Source organism: Oncorhynchus masou, chromosome 22 (genome assembly GCF_036934945.1).
Source record: "Oncorhynchus masou masou isolate Uvic2021 chromosome 22, UVic_Omas_1.1, whole genome shotgun sequence".
Taxonomy (NCBI): Eukaryota; Metazoa; Chordata; class Actinopteri; order Salmoniformes; family Salmonidae; genus Oncorhynchus; species Oncorhynchus masou.
In genome coordinates this window covers 46,809,296-46,831,991 of record NC_088233.1, presented here as the reverse complement: position 1 = coordinate 46,831,991, position 22,696 = coordinate 46,809,296, and the positions used below count along the sequence as shown (strand labels likewise).

At 45.3% G+C, this 22,696-nt stretch overlaps 1 protein-coding gene across 1 annotated transcript in view; it reads right to left on the bottom strand.

Annotated features, from left to right (window-relative positions):
* Positions 1-1,643: 1,643 nt before the first annotated feature.
* The window catches only part of LOC135509576 (cadherin EGF LAG seven-pass G-type receptor 1-like), a 79,927-nt gene continuing 58,874 nt past the window's right edge, over positions 1,644-22,696 (bottom strand). Inside the window, 30 exon segments of the mRNA XM_064930341.1 lie at positions 1,644-3,965; positions 4,074-4,413; positions 4,652-4,867; positions 4,993-5,136; positions 5,272-5,378; positions 5,655-5,782; positions 6,728-6,853; positions 7,018-7,144; positions 7,240-7,319; positions 7,411-7,523; positions 9,340-9,514; positions 9,993-10,193; positions 10,299-10,425; positions 12,761-12,928; positions 13,702-13,942; positions 14,144-14,293; positions 14,573-14,756; positions 15,749-15,958; positions 16,066-16,160; positions 16,411-16,512; positions 16,616-16,799; positions 16,921-17,041; positions 17,465-17,606; positions 17,718-17,892; positions 17,985-18,098; positions 18,243-18,428; positions 18,685-18,851; positions 20,178-20,303; positions 20,407-20,570; positions 21,192-21,349. Coding sequence (XP_064786413.1) covers positions 3,941-3,965; positions 4,074-4,413; positions 4,652-4,867; positions 4,993-5,136; positions 5,272-5,378; positions 5,655-5,782; positions 6,728-6,853; positions 7,018-7,144; positions 7,240-7,319; positions 7,411-7,523; positions 9,340-9,514; positions 9,993-10,193; positions 10,299-10,425; positions 12,761-12,928; positions 13,702-13,942; positions 14,144-14,293; positions 14,573-14,756; positions 15,749-15,958; positions 16,066-16,160; positions 16,411-16,512; positions 16,616-16,799; positions 16,921-17,041; positions 17,465-17,606; positions 17,718-17,892; positions 17,985-18,098; positions 18,243-18,428; positions 18,685-18,851; positions 20,178-20,303; positions 20,407-20,570; positions 21,192-21,349 — 4,596 coding nt within the window. The 3' untranslated portion in view covers positions 1,644-3,940.

Below are 22,696 nucleotides of genomic sequence, written 5' to 3'. Positions count from 1 at the left end.
AGGCAGGGAAAAACAGACAACACGATCGACAGGAGCTGAGGCACTATGTTCAGCAGCGGTGACGTCGCGAGAACGATTAACCTCTTGAAACTCTAGGGGCGCTATATCATTTTTGGATAAAAAGACGTGCCCGTTTTAAGCGCAATATTTTGTCACAAAAAGATGCTCGACTATGCATATAATTGATAGCTTTGGAAAGAAAACACTCTGACGTTTCCAGAACTGCAAAGATATTCTCTGTGTGTGCCCTGGAACGTGAGCTACAGGCAAAACCAAGATGAAACGGCATCCAGGAAATGAGCAGGATTTTTGAGGCTCCGTTTTCCATTGTCTCCTTATATGGCTGTGAATGCGAGAGGAATGAGCCTGCCCTTTCTGTCGTTTCCCCAAAGTGTCTGCAGCATTGTGACGTATTTGTAGGCATATCATTGGAAGATTGACCATAAGAGACCACATTTACCAGGTGTCCGCCCGGTGTCCTGCGCCGAAATTGGTGCGCAAACCTCAGCTGCAAGTATTTTTCCATGGAATTCAGAGAAGAAAGCAGGCTTCCACAAACGATATATCAATGAAGAGATATTTGAAAAAAACACCTTGAGGATTGATTCCAAACAACGTTTGCCATGTTTTGGTCGATATTATGGAGTTAATTCGGAAAAAGTTTGACGTTGTTGGTGACTGAATTTTCGGTTCGTTTCGGTAGCCAAATGTGATGTACAAAACGGAGCGTTTCTCCTACACAAAGATTCTTTCAGGAAAAACTGAACATTTTCTATGTAACTGAGAGTCTCCTCATTGAAAACATCCGAAGCTCTTCAAAGGTAAATGATTTTATTTATTTGGTTATCTGGTTTTTGTGAAAATGTTACGTGCTAAATGCTACTCAAAATGCTAAGCTAGCTTAGCATACTCTTACACAAATTAGTGAATTGCTATGGTTCAAAAGCATATTTTGAAAATCTGAGATGACAGTGTTGTTAAGAAAAGGCTAAGCTTGAGAGCAGGCGCATTATTTTCATTTTATTTGCGATTTTCAGAAATCGTTAACGTTACATTATGCTAATGAGCTTGAGGACTATAACTGTATACAGGTTTTTTTCATAGCCAAACGTGAACAAAACGGAGAGATTTGTCCTACACAAATAATATTTTTTTGAAAAACTGAACATTTGCTATCTAACTGAGAGTCTCCTCATTGAAAACATCTGAAGTTCTTCAAAGGTAAATGATTTTATTTGAATGATTTTCTTGTTTTTGTGAAAATGTTGCTGGCTGAATTCTAGGCTTATAGCTATGTTAGCAATCAATACTCTTACACAAATGCTTGTTTAGCTATGGTTGAAAAGCATATTTTGAAAATCTGAGATGACAGTGTTGTTAACAAAAGTCTAAGCTTGAGAGCAAATATATTTATTTAATTTCATTTGCGATTTTCATGAATAGTTAACGTTGCGTTATGCTAATGAGCTTGAGGCTATAAATAGAATCCCGGATCCGGGATTGCGCGACGCAACAGGTTAAGTAGAAAGACAGGATTCTAGTTGTGCTGAGGGAGAGCTTCAGGAGCCCGTAGTAATTATTCTGCAAGGAAGAGAGGTGAGAATGACCAGTGTTGTACTTATTCGATGGGGTGTAACTGCATTACCGCCACCACCTGGATGGGGTATTGAATAAGAAACTAAAAAAAAACATTGCGGGAAAGGGGGAAAACGACACCATACAAAATGAAACACGCCAACTAACAAAAACCCATCCCACTTCTTCAATCCCAGTCCACTCCAAAATACAACCCTGCACAGGCTCAGGGGCCTGCGACGGCGGAAGACCCCCAAGAACGTTCAGCTACATTCACAATGATTCCAATTTTCCTAGACTTCTTCTCCGCCTTGTGCTGTACCGTTTATGACCATTGTAATAAATAATACAAAGTCCACCTTTTTAACATGTAACATTTCACAATCCCTCGGTTGATGAGAAGCCTTCACTGGTGGCGGTGGCTCTACTGTTTCATCCCCGCCACTCACTCCTTCCACTCTTCTCACATCCTCAAGATATGAGACATGCTGGACACTCCTTACTCTGGACACCTCATTCTCCCTCACCCTAACGGGCATTCCAGGAATCCGGGGGCTCATGTTCACCACTATCTGTTTTAGTCTTAAAACACGTTCCGTGGGCACACAAAGAAATTCGAAATACAACCACTCCCTGTGACTCTCACCAACACCACACGTTCCTCTAACACATTCCAGATTTTCCTTGAGACGTTAAATGGATTTCCCAAGTAGCTTTGCCTTAAAACCCTCAATCGGACTAAAAACTAGTCTAGGGATTTCCTATTTTACATCTCTTGCTTCCCATCTTCTTCACCATTGTCACCCACTCATTCACTCCGTTTCCGCCATCTTCTCCGCATTTCCTCTCCCCTCTCTTTCTTCTTCTCGTTCTTACAACGGGCGTCTCGTCGGCAACCTTCAGACACCAGATTGGCCAGCGAGTTGCGCCTTATGAAGGAGGGAGGGCTCACCTGTGTCCGACATATGTTGTGTGATTGGTTCTTCGTAGGGATCCACCTCCAGCGAATCCCCACGTGATACATCGCGAAAACAAGTACTCGAAAGAGAACAGATTTATAGAGACCGGACTCATCTGTATAAAACATGAAATAGCGGAAGGAGATCTGAGGGATGAAAGTATCATTGAAGTAGACCGTAGTGGTTATCTTGCATTTAGACACTATGCTCTGCGCTGGCAGGGAGAAAGGCACGCTGTTGATACTTAAAAAGGACTACTGTTCTCTTGGAAATAATACTGTAACTTACTATTCTAATGAGTTGAAAATCAGAATACAGACATGCTACTGGCTGACCCTTTCACAATGCTCTACGGCTTGAGAACCTCCGGAGATGCGTACATGGAAAGATAAAACGATAGGGAATATGAAGAAGGGTTGCAATGACACAACATGCCAAGTTAACACTCAGAAGGCGCACACCTTAGTGCTTCTACTAACCGTTCTAGAGTAGCAATTTATTTCTACATATTACTCTGATATTGACTAATGCAAGTATTAAGGTTTCAGTGCATTTTTCTCATTCAAAGTCATTCAGCGACCAGAACTTGATTTAGATACCATTGGAATGGACAAGACCTTACACTCTAATACAGAGATGAACGCACCTCCCTATGTTACAATTACTACTTTAAGGTGGCTTTTGTTCAACTGCACTTACTATGTGAGCGTTTGAATACTTTAAAAATCACATTATTAATCAGCAGAGTATTTTCAGACTGGGGGCACCTTTCTTAAAAAGTGGCAAATTCATAAAACATCTGTAAAAAAACCTTGTTGAGTGTCATATCTTACACACGATGTCCCAAAAATATCATATTACAATAATAACACTTACAATGTACAAATTAGTTCTTCCTATAAACAAGTAAACCAAGAAGAAGAAAAAATATCTACAAGATAATAACACAGACCAAAGGCATTGATTTGTTTTTTTGATGTTTCTGCCTCTGTGGGCAAACACAGCTGGGCACTTAGTCTTACTGATTCATGAGGTCAGCGTCACGTCGTGGCACATCTGATGATAGAAAAGTCTTCAATCCAAACCTGCTGTCTGATGCCGCCCGCACTGAATAACTACAGACAGCGCCACTTGGTGGCCGTGCTGTGAAGTGCATTTTTTGTTTTTCCAACTCACTGCTGCATGCTGGGACATGCAGTTTCACACTGTCCTGTGGGATTTAGGCCAACACTTTCTTCCCTTTTTCCCTTGGGCAGGCAACTGTCTGCGGGCAGGCAACTGATCTTCATATGAGTTTAGGGGTCCTGTGGCCTACTGGAATGGGTCATAGTGACCCTTGAATCCCACATATGGTATTAGCGCAGTAGCCCTTCTTCCTTGGTTGTCTACCTGGAATTCCATCCAGGTCAGATTGAGGTTTCATTGCTACCACTGTTGAGAGAGACAGAGAGAGTTTTTAAAGTCAGAAAGTGATTGACATATTATCCAACACATCTGATAGACATGCAACATGGCTGCCAGTATCTCGTGACCACTCACTCTGAGTCTGAGTCTTGGGCGTATTGAACCCCGTTGACACCATTGACCAATGGCGACATTGTCGTCCTCGTCGTTGTCATGACAAACCCGTTGCGCAGGTCCTGTGGAGACAACGGAGGGCATGGAGGCACGGGTGGGCGAGGTGGGGGTTTGATGAGGACCCGGTTTCCCCCTGTCACAGTGCAAAGACGGGGGGAGACGGGAGATGGGGGGATGGGGACTGGGGTAGTTCTGGGGGAGATGGTGGAGGGGTTGTAGTCGCTCAATTTCTCCCGCAGGCGATTCTTCATGTTCTTGTCAGTCAGCGGGGGAGGGTAAGTGATCTTGTTTTTCAGAATGCCTGACAGAGGATGCAAACATGCGCACACAAAGGGTGAGTGTACAGACCACAGTCAGTCATGCAAGTAAACACACACAAAGGCACACACACACACAACTTATTTGGATAGCAAAACATAACACAGAACGTTGACATGGTGTTTCAGTCGCACAATTAATTTGATTTGGAACATTCTTGAAAAAGGTCAATTATAAAGGGCCTGAATGGTCAGATCGGAGTCTGTCTCTCTGTCTCTCACCCCTTCTCTTCTCTGTCTGGTTGCTGTCAGGTGAGCTGGGAGGGGCGCTACCGTTCTGGGAGGGTGACTCCCCTTTGCCTTTTCTGTCCTGGTGGAGCTTCACGATGACCTTGGTCTCCATACGCAGCGTCTCCAACCCGCAGGGCTCCTCGCTCTCACTGACTGTCGGCGGCTCAACTGGCCGGTGAGGCTTCATGTGATTGGCCGCCGTATCCACTACAAAATAATCAAAATAAACAGTTTATATGAGATTCGCCTAAAAATGAATCTGAGATTTTATGTCATATAGTTCTATTGAAATCCATTTGTGTGTGTGTGTGTTTGAACTTGAGTCCCGTTACCTTTGGGTGTACTGTGCTGGGGCGGTCTCTCGTTGTTCCACCTATGTTTGCGGCTCCCTCTGTCATTATCACTGTCTGAGGAGTGGGACGAGGCGTAGGAGCTACTGTGCTCATCCGCCGAGGGCTCGCTGTCCGAGTCCGAATCTGTCACCATGGAAACACACGAGCTATTACTTACTATCGGACATCTGAAATGTAGGCCCAAGCAGCCAATGGCACGACAAGTATCGGGATCAGACTAAAAACAGATGACATGCAGTTTGTGCATAAGACTCGTACTATCTTTCTTGGAACGCTTGCGGATGAAGATGGAGGAGTCTCCCTCCCCACTGTAACTCTTTTTGGCTGAGCGGGAGGATGTAGTATGCTTTTGCTCCGAGCCATTCCTGTAGGAAGAAAGAAACATGATGAGTACAGAAATAATCATTTGAACATGAACAACAATTTTGTTCCAGTCGAACTAAGGTTGCAACATTCCGGTAACCTTCCCAAAATTCCCAGGTTTCCCCGAAATACTGGTTGGAACATTCCATAAGCAGGAAATCCAGATTCCTCCAATAGGGCTTTCTTAGAAAGCTGGGAATTTTGGAAGGTTACTGGAGTTTTGCAACCCTAATTAAAACCCAGTTTCAGTACAACCCAACTGCCACCCAGTGAGTTACCTGGCCTGGCTGCTGCTGAGGCTGTGGGCTGATCTGACCGTGCTTTCCAGGGAGGCAGTGGACTCTCCAATGGCCGTGCGGTACAAACCGTCCTCCTCCGTGAACGAGTACTTACCGTTTAAAGAACGCTGGGGGCATCAAAGAGGTAGAATGTGGGTTGAATCGTCACCATCAGCAGCATCAGGTAATGTTTATGTGATCCCCTTTATGATGAATATCTAGTATTTATCCCCATAAGATCAAAGGGCCCGTGGCTGGGTTTCTACTGAGCTAACATATGGAATTGTTTTAAGAAGGTCACACCAAGGTCATACCATTTAGAAATGTAGGACCCCTGTAAGTAGGAAAGAATGATCATCAAAAAAATTGTTGCCCTGAGAAAAGCCTCAATTCATCGGGGGAAGGACCATATAAGGTGTCGAAAGCATTCCACAGGGATGCTGGCCCATGTTGACTCCAATTCTTCCCACAGTTCTGTCAAGTTGGCTGGATGTCCATTGGGTGGTGGACCATTCTTGAGACACACAGGAAACTGTTGTTGAATGTGAAAATCACACCAGGGTTGCAGTTCTTGAAACAAACCGGTGCGCCTGGCACCTACTCCTGTAACATACCCCGTTCAAAAGGCACTTAAATCTTGTCTTGACCATTCACCCTCTGAAAGGCACACATTCCCAATCCATTTCTCAATTGTCTCAAGGCTTAAAAATCCTTATTTGACCTGTCTCCTACCCTTCATCTACACTGATTGAAAGTGACATCAATAAGGGACCATAGCTTCAAATTGGATTCACCTGATCATTCTATGTCATGGTAAGAGCAGGTTTTCTTAATGTTTTGTACACTCAGTGTATGCTTCTAATCATTTTTCAAACTGATACTGGGCTACCTTCAGACGAGTCTTGTGAGGCGTGTGGGCGTCCTAGAGAAAAACAACCGACCGGTCTGTTTTCATGGAAGTCTCACCTTTCGATATTAGGGAAATGTGTATTATGCTAAATAGATTATCGACTCTAGGGGATTTGAATGTAGACAGGTTTAGTACACTTAGATATTGACTGATGTGTACATACTGTGAGTAAAGTGGTGCGGGTGGCAGTAGAATCTTCCACGATGGACTTCTTCCCTGTCAGGAAGTTCTTCAGGTTGATCCTCACCTCCTTGTTGAAAATGCAGAGGAAGAAGAAGATGCACACACCCTGAGAGAGAGAGAGAGAGAGAGAGAGAGAGAGAGAGAGAGAGCGCGCAAGAGAGAGTGCAAGAGAGAGCGCAAGAGCGAGAGAATTGCATGTCAGATAAACAGAGCCAATGTATTTCAGGGATTTTGAAGTACTTTTTTATGACAAGGCAAAAAGACAAATACCTGGAGGCAGCTGAAGATGGCAAAGAGGTAGTGGAAGGAGAGTACATCACTATTGACTGCCATGAGGCCCAGGAGCCAGGTAGCACTGATGAGCAACAGGAGGACGAAGGCTATGCGTAGAGAACAGCTGGAGAGGAGAGGTTGTTATTTTTGAATGGAATCCAGCCGACACGTTGTGCCAACTATTTTCTAAAACCTATCCTGTTGTTTCGAAGTACTCACATTGCTCCAGACTTCTCAAATGTCCACTGTCTCTTTCCGCACGAGGCCTTGGCGGCCAGGAAGAATAAAGTCATGTTGACCTAAGAGAGATACATGAGAAGGAGATGAATAACAGCCATAACCAATACAGTATAGTACAACAAATAAAGAGTGGCCGAAACACACACTCACCAGTACTATGATAGCGATGGGCCCAGCGATGCTCCAGATGAGTGTGTCGTGGACAGAAAGCCAACAGAAGTCTGGGTTACCATAACCCTGAGGATCCAACCCTACTGCCAGGCCTACAAGAGAGGAAACCACACACAGTTAGTCAATTCCTTTTGCATTCCTGTCAATTCAGGAACTACACTGAAATTCCAATTCCCTTCAATGCTTTTCAATTAGGAAAATGTGGAATTCGAATTTGGTTTAGTTTCCGAATTGACAGGAATTTTGGGGGGAATTGACCCCATCCCTGGCTTGAAGAGTACAGGGCCTTCAGAAAGTATTCATACCCCTTGACTTATTCCACATTTTGTTGTGTTATAGATTTTACACACATTACCCCACAAAGACAGTGAAAACATATTTTCATACATTTTTGCAGATTCATCAATAAATGTTAAAATCATCAAGGATTACAGCTGGGAGTCTTTCTGGGTAAATCTCTAAGAGATTTCCACACCTGGATTGTACAATATTTGCAAAAAATTCCTCAACTTCTGTCAAGTTGATCATTGCTAGACAGCCATTTTCAAGTCTTGCCATAGATTTTCAAGCCGATTTAAGTCAAAACTGTAACTAGACCACTCAGGAACATTCAATGTCATCTTGGTAAGCAACTCCAGTGTAGATTTGGCCTTGTGTTTTAGGTTATTGTCCTGCTGAAAGATGAATTTCTCTCCCAGTGTCTGTTGGAAAGCAGACTGAACCAGGTTTTCCTCTAGGATTTGGTCTGTGCTTAGCTCTATTGCGTTTCTTTTTATCCTAAAAAACTCCCTAGTCCTTGCCGATGACAAGCATGCCCATAACATGATGCAGCCACCACCATGCTTGAAAATATGTAGAGTGGAACGTTGTGTTGGATTTGCCCCAAACATAACACTTTGTGTTCAGGACATAAAGATGATTCCTTTGTTACATTTTTGTCCATTTTACTTTAGTACCTTATTGCAAACAGGATGCATGAATTGGAATATTTGTTATTCTGTAGAGTCTTCATTTTCACTCTGTCATTTAGTTTAGTTAGTAATGTGGAGTAACTACAATGTTGTTGATCCATCCTCAGTTTTCTCCTATCACAGCGATTGAACTGTAACTGTTTTAAAGTCACCATTGGCCTCATGGTGACATCCCTGAGCGGTTGTCATCTTCTATGGCAACCTAGTTAGGAAGGACGCCTCTATCTTTGCTGTGACTGGATTTATTCATAGTGTAATTAATAACTTAACCATGCTCAAATGGGAATTTCAATGTCTGTTTTTTTAATAGATTTAAAAAAAATCTACCATTAGGTTCCCTTTGTGAGGCATTTGAAGACCTCCTTGGTCTTTGTGGTTGAATCTGTGTTTAAAATTCCCTTCTCGACTGAGGGACCTTACATTATATATATAATTGTTATCTGGAGTACAGAGATGAGGTAGTCATTCAAAAATCACGTTAAACTTATTCTGTGACTAGTTAAGCACATTTGTACTCCCGAACTAAGTTAGGCTTTTGCCATAACAAAGGGCTTGAATACTTATTGTCTCTCAAGACATTTCAGGCGTTCATGTTTAATTCATTTGTAAAAATGTCTAAAACATTTGTAAAAATGTCTAAAACATTATTCCACTTTTGACGTTATGGGGTATTGTGTGTAGGCTCGTGACACAAAATCTCAATGTAACCCATTTTAAATTCAGGCTGTAACACAACAAAATGTGGAAAAAGTCCAGGGTGTGGTTATGTTCAGTATGTTTTTCTCCATGCATCTGTGTCCCCCTCTGTCTTTGTGTGCATAAAATGAGCGGGAATGTATTTGTTTGCATGCGTGTCTGTGTGTCTGTCTGTCTGTGTGTGTGTTGGTGGGGAGTGTGTGTGAGAGAGAGAGAGAGAGAGTGTGTGCGTCTCACTCACTGGTGATAATGGCAGGAATGCCCCAGCCAATGGCATAGTAGAATCTCATGTGGCCATGGTTGATGTTGCGGACCTCAGTCAGCATGCGGTAGATGTGAAGTCCCTCCACGAACATCCAGGCAAATGTACACATGTAGGAGTAGTGCAGCAGGATGGCTACCACTGTACACGTGAACTGAGGGACAGAGAGGTTGGGAAAGATGATCAAAGCCCCCGTTTTAAAATAAATCTGTGCAAATTTTTTGTTGGGCCCTCTGTGAAATAAGTCGGGGTCAGTAACTTCTAATCTATAACAACAGAACACAATGCGATTGCTAAGGCCAACTCCACACATTGCCAGACAGAAACAGAACTATTATTATCCAAGATAAAGCCACTAAGATGATCAGGCACAGCCAATACAGTCACAACTCACTACCATTAAAAGACAAATGCATTTCAAAGTGGTGGAGGGGAGAGGAGACCCAAGGCTAGCTCTGTAGCCTTCCTCTTGGAGTTCCCCTCCACACAATGCTGTAAACCAATATATTTACAGTAGAGACTACGTTTTATCCTGCAGGTATATCAATAAGTGGAGAGTCTATAATAAAGAAATAAGACAAAGGGAGAGTGTTTTTTGGGGTGTGCCTCAGGGTCACGTGCTAGGCCCTCACCACATTCTCAGTCTGGTTGATTCCGAAGAGGAAGACGAGCTCAGAGAGGAAGATGGACACCACCAGGTTTTTGTGGATGCTGTGGAGGTTGGAGCGGAGCTTCCGGAGGATGGCCAGGAGGAGGAAGGTGATGAGGAGGGCCAATAGCGATGCTGACACAGTGGTGTAGGTGATGATCTTCAGGGGTAGGACCTCCCCATGCTGAGGAGGTAAACACAGAATAGGAGGTCAGATCAAATAATCCAATTATAAAATAATAACATTACAGCTGACCTTGTGTGTGGGGTAGAGGGCTCAGGGCAGTACCTCTCTTTTGGAGATGTCCATGAGCACAGCAGAGCTGGACATGTGACTGCACTGGCAGCTGATGTGAGTGCTGTTCCTGAACACCAGCTCACACCCCTTGGCAGACCAGCCTCCCGTTCCTTGAACCCTGGACACAAAATAGAGATTGTTGGGTATGATTTTTTTCTCTCCATTTTTCAACAGAATCTAGCTAAACTCCATTGTAAAACCTATGGTACAGTGGTTCTTCTAGTAAAAGTTGCGTTGTACTGCAGGACACCTTGCGAGCTTTCATTGTCAGCCATTGTTGCCATTAATGGTAGTTTGACCACCAGGGGGCATCTTTGAGAAGCATTTAACAGTATTGAATATTGACGTTTGATCAATTTGAAAACTTATCTAGGCTTTATGGCCATGTACTCTTATCTCCAACCAGTTCGGATTTAAGTTTAACTTTTGTATTACTGACACCTTCAGTGAGAGGTCTAATGCTTTAATATTTAATCATTTCTGCCTTCCGAATTCATATTCATTATATAAATAGGCCCATGTGCACCTTCATCAAATGAACCACAGCGTGTCAGCTGGAGCGCTTCACTTCACGAATGCATAAAAACAACCAATGTCAACCTTCAAACGCTTTATTATCCAAATGTTTAAAGTGCGTGTGGGCAAAGGAGAGAACGCATTTGACTGTTAGCGATTTCAGGAGGAACGGAAAATTGCGTGTCAATTCATAAACCATGTGCCATCGAAAATCTCTTCCCAACTATTTTGCAACCTACATGGCTCTTGGCCAATAATTACATTTAGAGGATTGGAGGATTCTAAATGAATATCCAAGGGGCATTTTAGGTTAGGGCAAATCTGGAGAATGACATACTTTTAGAGAATAAACTACTTGGCATCCAGGTCAGGATAACCAAAACATAGTTGAATGTGCTGACAACAAAATCACACAAAAATGATCAATGGATAGCAAATTTATCAACCCTTGGAGGTCTGGATTTGGAGTCACACTCAAAATTAAAGTGGAAAACCACACTACAGGCTGATCCAACTTTGATGTAATGTCCTTAAAACAAGTCAAAATGAGGCTCAGTAGTGTGTATGACCTCCCTACAACGCCTGGGCATGCTCCTGATGAGGTGGCAGATGGTATCCTGAGGGATCTCCTCCCAGACCTGGACTAAAGCATCCGCCAACTCCTGGACAGTCTGTGGATGGAGCGAGACATGATGTCCCAGATGTGCTCAATTGGATTCAGGTCTGGGGAACGAGCGGGCCAGTCCATAGCATCAATGCACATGGTCTCACAAGGGGTCTGAGGATCTCATCTCGGTACCTAATGGCAGTCAGGCTACCTCTGGCGAGCACATGGAGGGCTGTGCGTCCCCCCAAAGAAATGCCACCCCACACCATGACTGACCCACCGCCAAACCGGTCATGCTGGAGGATGTTGCAGGCAGCAGAACGTTCTCCACGGCGTCTCCAGACTCTGTCACGTCTGTCATGTGCCCAGTGTGAACCTGCTTTCATCTGTGAAGAGCACAGGGGCGAATTTACCAATCTTGGTGTTCTCTGGCAAATGCCAAACGTACTGCACGGTGTTGGGCTGTAAGCACAACCCCCACCTGTGGACGTCGGGCCCTCATTCCACCCCCATGGAGTCTGTTTCTGACCGTTTGAGCAGACACATGCACATTTGTGGCCTGCTGGAGGTCATTTTGCAGGGCTCTGGCAGTGCTCCTCCTGCTCCTCCTTGCACAAAGGCGGAGGTAGCGGTCCTGCTGCTGGGTTGTTGCCATCCTACGGCCTCCTCCACGTCTCCTGATGTACTGGCCTGTCTCCTGGTAGCGCCTCCATGCTCTGGACACTACGCTGGCAGACACAGCAAACCTTCTTGCCACAGCTCGCATTGATGTACCATCCTGGATGAGCTGCACTACCTGAGCCACTTGTGTGGGTTGAAGACTACGTCTCATGCTACCACTAGAGTGAAAGCACCGCCAGCATTCAAAAGTGACCAAAACATCAGCCAGGAAGCATAGGAACTGAGAAGTGTTCTGTGGTCACCACTTGCAGAACCACTCCTTAATTGGGGGTGTCTTGCTAATTGCCCATAATTTCCACCTGTTGTCTATTCCATTTGCACAACAGCATGTGACATTTATTGTCAATCAGTGTTGCTTCCTAAGTGGACAGTTTGACTTCACAGAAGTGTGATTGACTTGGAGTTACATTGTGTTGTTTAAGTCTTCCCTTTATTTTTTTGAGCAGTGTAGTTTATATTGAGTCAACACATACATCTAAAGAATATCATGGAATATAATTGAACATGATCATTTCTTAGGTATAGAAACCTTTGTGTAACAACTGTTTTAGTAAGGAATATGCTAACAGTCCAGCTACAGCTTCTTCAAAACGTCTAATTGAGGAACCACTTTATAAATAAGAGCATTGATAGGTATACTCATCCTTACGCGATGGAATGATTCCAGTAGACACAGACAGGTTTGGTCCTCTCCTCTGTCTCCAGTAGTCTATATTCCAGGGTGATGGGTTGTGCAAGAGGAATGGTGAAGGGTACCCTCTCACTGTGAACCACCGTGCTCACAATTGGGGTGTTGATGATGGGCCTGTTGGGGAGTCTAAACACACACACACACACACACACACACACACACACACACACACACACACAGGTGACGTGTGTTTACATTGACTGTAGTCATCCAAAATACATTCTTATCGAGAATGACTTACCGTAAGGTTCTGGTTACAACTGTGAGGCAGGACCACAGCAGTAAAAACATCTACCACAATGAAAACTAGTCCAAAACAAAAGGACACACAGTAACACCGCCTCCCCCTCCCTTTTGTACACTGCTGCCACTCACTGTTTATTATCTATGCATAGTCACTTCACCACTACCTACATGTACAGATTACCTCAACTAACCCCCGCACAATGACTCGGTACCGGTACATCCTGTATATAGCCTCATTATTGTTATTCTTATTGTGTTACTTTTTATTTTTTTTAACTTTAGTCTACTTGGTAAATATATTCTTTTGAACTGCACTGTTGGTTCAGGGCTTGCAGGTAAGTATTTCACGGTAAGGTCTACACTTGTATTTGGCGCATGTGACAAAGTTTGATTTGATCTGACTAACACTAAAAGCATGATAGAATTGAACCTCCTTGTACACACACACACAACTGCACAAACGTGCACACATTCTATACAAGGAAACTGTCAAGGAGAGAACAGTTGTTTATATGTTCTGTGTGTGGCGAAGCGCGTCGCATGTCGTACACACGGCACTGTGTAAGATCTTTGAATTATACACTCGACAGCATATTTTAAAGACAACCAACGTGTTTTATGTGGTAAGACTGAGGAGGAAATGTAAGAAGTACCTCAGGCTCCTACGATCAATGTCGTAGTTTTCAGGCAGGAGCTGTCCCAGGGTCCTATAGATGATCACCACGGCAACAGGGAGAGGGCCTGGGACCTCAGCGTGACGCTTCTTCTTGGCAGACGCCTGGTGACCGACAGTGGAGGAGTCAGTGGACTCAGTCTGGACAGGAGAGGCGTCTGTGGCTGTTGCTATGGGGTCGTCTGTGGCTGTTGAGTCTCTGGCTGGTGCCGTGGAGACTGCTGTAATGATATTATGACAATAAATGAATGAATGAAATCAATCAATCACACACACATATAAATAAAACACTACCAAGACTGGTTGAAGAACTTGACAAACGGTTGACGCAGTGCAACAGCTCAGACTTAATTCTATAACGTTATGAAGGCTGCATGGTGAACCCCAAAAAGTCCATGCCGTATCCACCCCTTTAAGCCCACCTTTAACCTCCACTGGCTGCTCGTGCTGTGTTGGGAACTCTGGGAAGCGGACGGAGGACTCCATCTCTTTTGGATAGGCCTGGATCTCTTGGAAACGCGGGATGCTTGCCTGTTCTGGATTGGACGGGTCCAAGTAATCCGCAGAAACAACTGTGAGCACAGAGAGAGAGAGAGAGAGAGAGAGAGAGAGAGAGAGAGAGACAGAGAGACATATAGAGACAGAGAGAGAGAGAGAGAGAGAGAGAGAGAGAGAGAGAGAGAGAGAGAGAGAGAGAGAGAATGGTTGTTAATTATGCTTGTCACACACCAGAGGTATTGGTGGTATAGTAGGCTATTTTAGGCTATGTAACATCACTTTGCATGAATTAGCCATGCAAATCAGGTTACCGCAAGAAAAGAATTGTGTCGTTGCACTGCAGGTGGACTCACTCATGTTGTCCGTGACAACAGTGAAGGGTTTCAGGTAGGTCTTCCTCATGTTTTGGGCCAGGGTTTGGGCGTACTCCTCAAAGCTATGCAGAAGTAGGGCCGTGCCATCTTCGAAACGTTGGATCTGCTCCCAGTGTCCCTTGTTAGCAGGGTCCAGGATGGCACTGCCCGCTCGGACCATGTTCTAGAATATTTACACACATTTGTCATCCACCTACGGCATATCTATACTATGCAATACTCTGCATTCACCCATGTCATACCGTGCATTACCGATTGGTATGGTATCATTCCCGCATACATCAGCGACAAACAGAATCCATAATCTGTATCATATATCCCAAATGAAGCATGTGAAATCAATGCCAACAGAACAGAGAGAAAGGACGAAAGAAAACAAAAGAAGGAAAGGCGAGCTGCCCTATACAGGAAGGGGGGGGGGGTCACTGTACAGACATCATCTCATAACATCACCTGTGCAATCTGGCCCCATGCCCAACCACCCCTGGGGAACTACTACTCCCAAGTCGCCCATTGGTCCAATCACTCAATAAATCCACTCTGATTGGTCCTTGACCCCCTAAACCGTTCCAGCTGCACCTTCTGTTATCTAACACACCCTAATGCGCTGGGGCTGGTGCCAAGAATGCACACAGTTAGCCGTTAGCGCCCAGCATGGTCATGGCCTTAATAAAGCTCATAGAGAACATGCTAATCATTGCACTGTATTACTTCCACATAATAGGCTCCGGATCACATTCCCTATAGGGGGAGAAATATCCAACCGGGGAAACAGGCTCTTAGGAAACCGGTACCAGCTATAAGCAGGATTTGGGGAAACTATTAGTTACTTAAAGCTAACAGGATCCTTAAGCAGTTGAGCTATGTTACCGAACAATGTGGGTCATTCTTTCAACGCTGAGCGAGTCTCCCGAAACTGTGCTGTGAGAGGAAATTGGGGTGGATGTAGTATGACAGAGAGCTTGAGGGCATGTCAGGGTATATTTCTATGAGTTCATATGAGTTCCTGATGTCAACGAAAAGAGATGCCAAAGAATCGCTAATCCTGTCTATACCTTCTTATTTCACCTCCAACATCATTTTGAGAGTTGAGGAAGTGCACAACATGGCACTTGCGTATTCAACACTAGTTGAAGCATGTTTCTAGCGGCCCACCTCATGGAAGTGGACGTCTCTTGTGGCGGCCATGTCGAAGCCCAGCTGCTGGCTCTCGTACTGCAGCAGGCGGGTCAGCACGCTGTAGGCCGTCTTCACGTCGTTGCCCTGGAGGGCCGCTGTGCGGTTGGTGGCGCTCCGCAGCATGCTGGCCATGCCCTTTGACCTCTCTCCGTCCATCCTGGAGCTGTTGAGGTGCAGCTCCTCGTCCTGAAGGTGAGAGGTCAGGGAGACGTCAGACAGGTGTCTCGATGGTAAAGGAGGGTTTAATCTCAATGGGACTTCCCGGTTTGAAAAAAGGTTAAACCAAGGCATACCTCTATTTTCAGCTGAGAGAAGGTGAGAGAGGTGCAATTGAAGAGATCGGGAGGCAGCCAGCCATTCTCGTCGCTGCAGTGGCGGATGGCCGTGCCTAATGGGGAAGAGCGAGGGTGAAACAGGGATGGAGGGGAGGAGAAAGAAAGGGGGAGAGAGAAGGGTAAGGAAGAGGACCGATCGTGAAGATTCTCTGTTGACCTCTTGCCTCTCGGCTGACACGGTGAGGAAATCAACAACAACAACAACAACAACAGTATAAACATTATAAAGTCTGGAAAAATTCCAGTGAAGTCTATGTAATTCCAATACATTTTTCACATTCTGAAAAGACTTGTTGTGCTTACCAGTGGATCCCCTGGGACACTTCATTGCAGCGGGTTGTCCAAACTGTGTTGTTGGCCACCAGATCCCTGCATCAAAGGCTTTGGGACAGCCCTCATACACAACTAGTGAAAAGAGAACAACCAAGCAGAAACTATCATAGATCCGAAATTGAATGAATGAGTTAGTGAGATGCTACAAGAGCTTCCAGGTCCTAGGTTGCCTTACCCATGCACCCGCTGGAGGTGACCTCAGCGAAGGGGTTGTCACAACGGTTGCACTGGCGCCCGATCACGCCCGTCCTGCACTGACACTGGCCCGTGTGGGGGTGGCAGGAGCGTGACATGGCGCCAAGCTGGAAACACTCGCAGGGGTAGCAGGTGTCCCTTCCCCCGGGCCGGTAGTAGTTATCCTGAGGGCAGGAGAGAGCATAAACTAAGCATACAACTCAGGACGAAATGAGGATAGCTCGCCAACATGCTCAAATTGGACTTCGACAGAAGCGACTAAGTATGTTAAATACTTCTCAGTACCTTACAGCGGCACTCCCCAGTGGTCTTGTTGCAGTCTCGGTAGAACCCTTTGCTGACATCACAGCTACATGGGCCACAGATAGGGTTCCCCCACCAGCCGCGAGCACAGGGTAGGTTAGCTCTGGAGAACAACAGAACAAGGTGTTATTCCCCTTAGAACCCAGCTTATCATAGCAAGTAAGGACGGATGAATGGAAACCGTGAGCAAATCACAAGGGACTTGGAATGCTAAGCCAATGCCAAACTACTGTAAAGCTTTTTGACACCAACCAATACCAAAGCCAAGGGGCAACAATTAACAAAACCAGATTACTGCAGATGTTGATGGAAGGTGCTGAGTGGTACTGTAGGGGTTAAGTGGAGTTACTGCGATAAGCTTGGAAACTATGTGAACACGCTTCAAGAACATGGCACAAACAGCAGAACCAGCACCAATTCACATCTCAAGGCGAGTTAAAAAAACGGAAACTAAGAAAATACACACACACAAAAAAAAAAAAACGAAACTGGCCTTAGATCAGTTTCTAGGGATCTCAGTACTCACTTGTTCTGGCAGTACTGCCCGTAGGAATTGTGGCCACACTGGCAACCGTAGCCATGGGGGGAGCTGGGCTGGTGGACGCAGGTGGACACATGCTGACAGGGGTTCAGGAGGCACGCGTCCACACAGTCACTCCCGAAGTATCCTGGGGGGGAGATAACATGAATAGGTTCATTTCCTGATGAAAATGTGTGCTTGCTTCAGCTTTTTTTAATGGTAGTGAAAAAGGTCTTGTCCGGGGGGGGGGGGGGCTTACCGGGGTGGCACACACAGGTGTGTGAGCTCCAGTTGTCGGTGCAGCGGCTGTGCTCGGGGCAGGCGCTAGCGGTGCAGGGGTTAGCCACCTTACAACCCTCCTCCACCCGGATCTTCTGACCCTGACGCATGTTAATATTAGCCAGGTTGGTGGAAGTCTCGCCCATCCGCACGCCCTGGCAACGCAGGAGAGGGAAGGACCATCAGGGTTGTATTGTCGTAGAACGATTTTGCTTTCCAAAAATGATCATATCATAGACAGGCTCACCTGCATGCAGCCCTTGAGTCCGTTCTGGACCGTCCCATCCTTCTTCATCAGGCCCCCCACAAACAGACTCCTCAGCCTCAGGCCTGGCAGCTCGTTACCTATCTCCACTGACCTCTGTGAAAGGCACCCACCCATAAAACACTACCATGTGTAATTGTGTATCATATTACACTTGGTAATACACACATTAAATTCACAAACAAGTACAGAACAGGAAACTACACACAAATACAGTGCAGCCAGTCAGTCAGCGAGTACCTGGAACATGCCGTAGTTTAGTGACACCAGGGCCATGTATTTGATGTCCTTCCCGTCTTTGATACTCTTCAGCTCCACCAGGACGTGGTGCCACTCCCCGTCGTTCACCCTGACCTGAGGGAAGTCCAGCAGGGCCACCCGCTTCACCCCCAGGAACACCTGGAAACGCACGTGTTTGCCACTGATCTGGAGTCAGGGAGAGAGGGAGATGGTGGAGGGGGAAAAAACAGATGGAAGGCAAAGAACCGAGAGAGAGAGAGAGAGACAGGATGACAGGAGAGAAAATCAGGGGAGAAAAGAGAGAGCGAGAGAGAGAGAGAACACGATGTTTAGTAATTTAACGGCAGCATATTAGCTTAACGTTACTATGGCATTAGCTTGGCCTTTTACTTTGACAACATGGAGGCACTGTATGGACTCTGTACTGCCCCGCTCCACTCACCAGGATGTGTATCTTGGAGAAGTCTCCAGCGTTGGCTTGCAGCAGGGTGCCAGAGCTCTGCCTGGTCCTGAACATCAGACCCATGTACCAGGGCACGGCGATGGTTACCTCTGGCTCGCGCCACCACACCAGGGCTTGGCCGTCAAAGTGCTGAGGGGAGGGCATGACTGGAGGAAGGGTGAACAGATAGGGAGACTTCAGTTGGAGAACCAAATAGATTAAGAAGAATACAAGTACAATTTTGACTTAAATCACAAAATGACATCGGTAATAGCACATGAGAGGCCAGAATGACTAGGCCCGTTCTAGGCCTTGTTCCAAAAAATCTGGATAAACCCTGACCACAAAGCCATTGTAACATATCCAGGGGGCTATCATTACCATACAGGTAGCTATTCTGTGTGTTTGGTCTTGTAGAGGATGAGCTCAGAAGTAAAAGTTGTGGATAGAGTCTGTACTTGTTTATTGCTTCCCCTACAACCACAGCTGAGCCTTCTACAGGAAATGGTGATTAATACTGTGTGCGTGTGTGTGCTTAAATGAGGATTAATATGGGTGTGATTCACATTCATGCTATTGTTCATTACACATACTGTACATACACGCAAATCATCAGTATCAGTCTCATAAGAACACAGATTTAGTTAGGATTGAGAAACACCCAACACTCAGTAATTAGCTGTATTTTATAGCCTGAGACATATAGAGGCAAACCTGCAGTGTTTAACACCCACTGTGCCCTTTTTGAGGTACTTCTATGAATTAGGCCAAACGAAGCTTTCTGAAAACTTAAAGCCATCAGAGATGTGATTTCCTTTTCCTGCTAACAGGATTTGCGTCAGAAAAGTGGAAAGCATTGGCTCACAGTGTGCCTTACGTTCTGACCACGAGCGCTCTCGTCGCGTGTGCGAGCTTTGCAAAAATAAATGTATACATACATGTTATTCAATCGCTGCACCCACGCTGCTCGCGCGTGTCTGCGTAGCCAGGCGCTAAAATAGAACTGTACCACTGCCCCATATGCTTCTGGGTAATAATCAGTTCACCAATGAGATGTGGTGTGGCTCTGGACCAAGTGTAAATACAGTCATTTTGAAATGCATCCTTCCTTCCTTCCATCCTTGTTTCCTTGAGGATAGGTATTACTTCTATCAATCAGGCCAATTGAGATCTGTGATTACCTCAAGCCGGCCGGGACAGAAGAATGCAGTATTCCAACATGGCCAGTGTTAGAGTCAGTGTGTGTGTGGAATGTAGGAATGTCGAGATTGACAGGAAACTTGGCCACCTTGACCTCCACTGTCTGTTTCCTCCCCGCTAGCCTTGTGGAGCATGGCTGCGACATTTAATTTTGAACTCAATTAATGATGAGACACACAGTAAAACACATACTCACAGGGCACATGCATACACACGCGTACAGGGAACCCCCCCCCCAAAACAATATATATATATATATATCCAAAACACGCACTTTCCCTAAAACCCTTTACCTTGTTCACAGTTCTTCCCTCCGTAGCCTAGGGGACAGACACAGGAGTACGTGCTCCACTTGTTCACACACATTCCTCCGTTCAGACACACACTTTCAGTGCAGAAGTCCTTCTTCGCTGTGCACCCTGAATACAGGCATGTAATAATCAGAGGCATCAATAGAGACAAAAATAGAAAAAAAGATGTTGAAATATCAATATTATGTCACACGTGAGGATTAGCACAGACCTGCGGCCGTGCCGTTGTTTGCCACAAAACTGGCCATGTCCACAGTCTTGCTGTCTATGGTTAGGTCTCTCATGCAGCCCACAAAGTCTCGGTTCCGGACAGGGAAATCCTCCGGCAGGTTGGGAACGCCACCCAGGAGTAGGGGACCGGTGAGGTCCAGGGACCTAGAGATGGACAACATAGAACAACTATCACCTTGTGTATGATTCTCGATCCAGAGTCAAGGACATTGGGTATGAGCGTGATTTGAGTGACACTGCAGTGCACCAGCCACACTAGAACATTGAAATGAACATTGTAACATTGAGGCCGTATTGTAGCAATATGCCGCCACACAAAATAAACACACAAAACCAAACACACAGAGAGAGAGAGAGAGAGGCTGGTCAAGCCACTTACAACTACTTAACCCTTGCATTAAAACCTTTACTGTTTAGTGTGACCTATGCTTGCGTAAGTTGTGAAAAATGCACCGCAGCCATATAATAAACTGCTCTCTATTGGGAAGTCTTGTGATATACAAACTTGTCCAAAGCAGGGGACAGACTTACATTTGAACAAAAAACAGATTTAGATATGAAGATTTGCATAAGAATAAATATGTTTTTAAACAAGTTTTAAAAATACTTATACAGATGTAGGTTTTTATGTCTGCTGTATAGGAAAAACAAATGGCAATTGCTGTCACTACTTTCTACTTGCAGTGCAGGGTTGCATGATGGGTGAAAAGCTAAGCTTGGCTTGACAGGTGGGGCTGGATAAACCCGTTGAGACTCTGCACTCACTTCTTCTGTCCTGTCTGCATGCCCTGAGCGGCACAAGAGTAGTTCCCGATCTGGCCACCAAAGCGAATCGCCATGGCGATGTCACAGTCGTCCACGGCAACGACTGCCACCTTCTCATCTGATGGTCCGTGAGGAAAGCCAAGGTGTCCAATGTTGGGCTGGAAAGAGAGGGGAGGTCACATGACATTTAAGGTGACAGCAGCTACTAAACCAAGGCACGAATATCCAGAGAGAAAATTTGGGCTTTCAGCCATACATTTCCAGTACCATATGGCAGCGTAGCCTAGTGGTTAGAGCGTTGGACTTGTAACCGAATCCCCGAACTAACAAGTTAGAAGTCTGTTGTTCAACCCCTGAACAAGGCAGTTAACCCACTGTTCCTAGGCCGTCATTGAAAATAAGAATTTGTTCTTAACTGACTTGCCTAGTTAAATAAAGGTAAAATAAAAAAATGTACTGGGGAGGTGAAAAGCTTCTCGATGTATAATGAAGGAGGTCATAGTTTGATAGACTGCCCTTTTGATTCATGTGCATCACAGAGGCACACAGGTTTCTTATTTATATTAAGCGCATGACTGGGGATAGCAGACATGTGGGCTCAAACCCAGTGTGAAGCGGATGCTATCGCTCAGTGAAACTGATGTACCCATTGGTTGTCTGAGCCGAATTGAATTATGGGAGCGGGACACTGGTGGGTGAAGAGATAGCATAGATTGAGAACGGCATTTCGTGTCAAACCCTCCCCCGGGACCATAGTTTCCACCAAGTGGCAATAACAATTGTAGATCTTGTCAGCAACTGTCAGTGTTAACCCCACTGCAATTCATCTCACGGCTCTGCCCTTTTCCAAGCTATTAACACCACATTCGCATGTTCCACCTAGTTGTCCCCAAACGGTGTCACGTTCGGTGACCTTCTCTCCCCTCACTGTGGATCTGTGCGTGCAGATACAGAATCTGTATGGGGTCGATTCCGATTTAGGAATGTATGCCTTTCCTACGCACGTTATTACTACACACTTCTAAGTATTTGTTATTTTGACTGACCCATTCAGTCACGTGACGTGCTCTGAATGTGTGGCTACATTCAGTGGCTGAAACCCTCCCACTTGCTGGCCAACATTCTATAGGGTTTTCAGTACATGTATCTTACGCTATCCTTGTAAAACCTCTTCAGGATCAGTGTCGTCTCGTCCCCCCCCCCCCCCCCGTGGGACGGTAGAGCTAACGTGGGCTAATGCGATTAGCATGAGGTAGCAAGAAAATAAACTTCAGTTTGTTTAGTAAATACTTTCTTAACTTTTTTTTTCTTAAAACTGCATTGTTGGTTAAGGGCTTGTGAGTAAGCATTTTTTCACTGTTGTATTCGGCGCGTGTGACAAACACAATTTAATGTTGGAAGATTAACGCACACGGAATTAGAATAAGGAGAAGAGCGTTCAATTTAGTAGGCTATACCCTCGTCTGTTGCCTGCACTCACCATGGAGCTGTGTGATGACACGGCC